The sequence below is a fragment of the Limulus polyphemus genome, unplaced genomic scaffold, assembly GCF_000517525.1.
Source record: "Limulus polyphemus unplaced genomic scaffold, Limulus_polyphemus-2.1.2 Scaffold24049, whole genome shotgun sequence".
In the NCBI taxonomy this organism is placed as follows: domain Eukaryota; kingdom Metazoa; phylum Arthropoda; class Merostomata; order Xiphosura; family Limulidae; genus Limulus; species Limulus polyphemus.
Window position 1 is genome coordinate 1 of NW_013689659.1, and position 995 is coordinate 995.

Below are 995 nucleotides of genomic sequence, written 5' to 3' on the forward strand. Positions count from 1 at the left end.
AATAGCAATTTCAGGAAAGAGGTAATAATTGAGTTAAAAGCATTTGAATAAATATGTTAAATTATAACCGTAAAATAAAAAAGGTAAGAGTATGTAGAAAATAGAATTCAAATATCAAAATCAACAAACTGTTTGATTGAAAACCAAATATGCCATCAACAACTTGAAACCCTATTACTGATAGTCAATATTAGTTACTTGAATAAACATTTGTATAATTAAGAGAATGAATGATGCATATTAATTTTTGATATGTTTTTTTTCAGGTAAAACCAACAACTGTCACGGACATTTTCCAGCAAATAAAGGGGAAAAGAACAAAAGAAATTGAAACAGTCCATGCCAATGGGTCAGCAGCTTTACCTACACAGCAGGTGCTTGATGAACTTTATGCCTTGGTTCCAGATGCAGCCTTTTTTACATCTGTATCAACACAAACCCCTGACCTGAGTGTGCCATCTACACAGAGTGCTGAAGCCAAATATCCAAAACTATGACCTCTAGGGTCCCTTTACCGCAACATTGACAGCTAACAATACCATCAGGGCTTGCACCAAGGAATGGATGATTGGTATCGATGACAAAACCAGATGGTACGCAGGTGAAACTGGTATGAGTGCTCTGTTGGTGCTGGACATAAGCATTTCTGCATTCTTCTTCATGGTCAATGCCCCACTTAACGGAATTTTTACTTGACAAGTTGTATGTTGAATACCCCACAATTCGCTTGACAAGGTTATCTGCTGGTGTTGTCACTCTACGTGTTAAGACATCATGGGCTTGGGAAGCAGTGATTCTGCCCATACGATGCTGGTACCACAAGGAACTGATGGACTGGTTTCTTGTTGCTGTTTCCAGGTTGTTGGCTTGCTGGGTTGTTACTTGGTATTTTGTGTAGACATCATTGCAAAGTTCAGATAAGTTGTCAGGGTTGTAGTCAGGTTGTTGAAGACTGGACAAAATGTCCATACAAGCACAGAGACAACACCGTACAA

At 38.5% G+C, this 995-nt stretch overlaps 1 protein-coding gene across 1 annotated transcript; it reads right to left on the reverse strand.

Annotated features, from left to right (window-relative positions):
* Window positions 1-498: 498 nt before the first annotated feature.
* On the reverse strand, window positions 499-969 carry LOC111084400 (the record flags this gene model as incomplete). The annotated part of the gene is made up of 1 exon (XM_022381122.1): window positions 499-969. A coding segment is annotated over exon 1 (471 nt), but the record flags the coding sequence as incomplete, so codon positions are not given.
* Window positions 970-995: the final 26 nt, after the last annotated feature.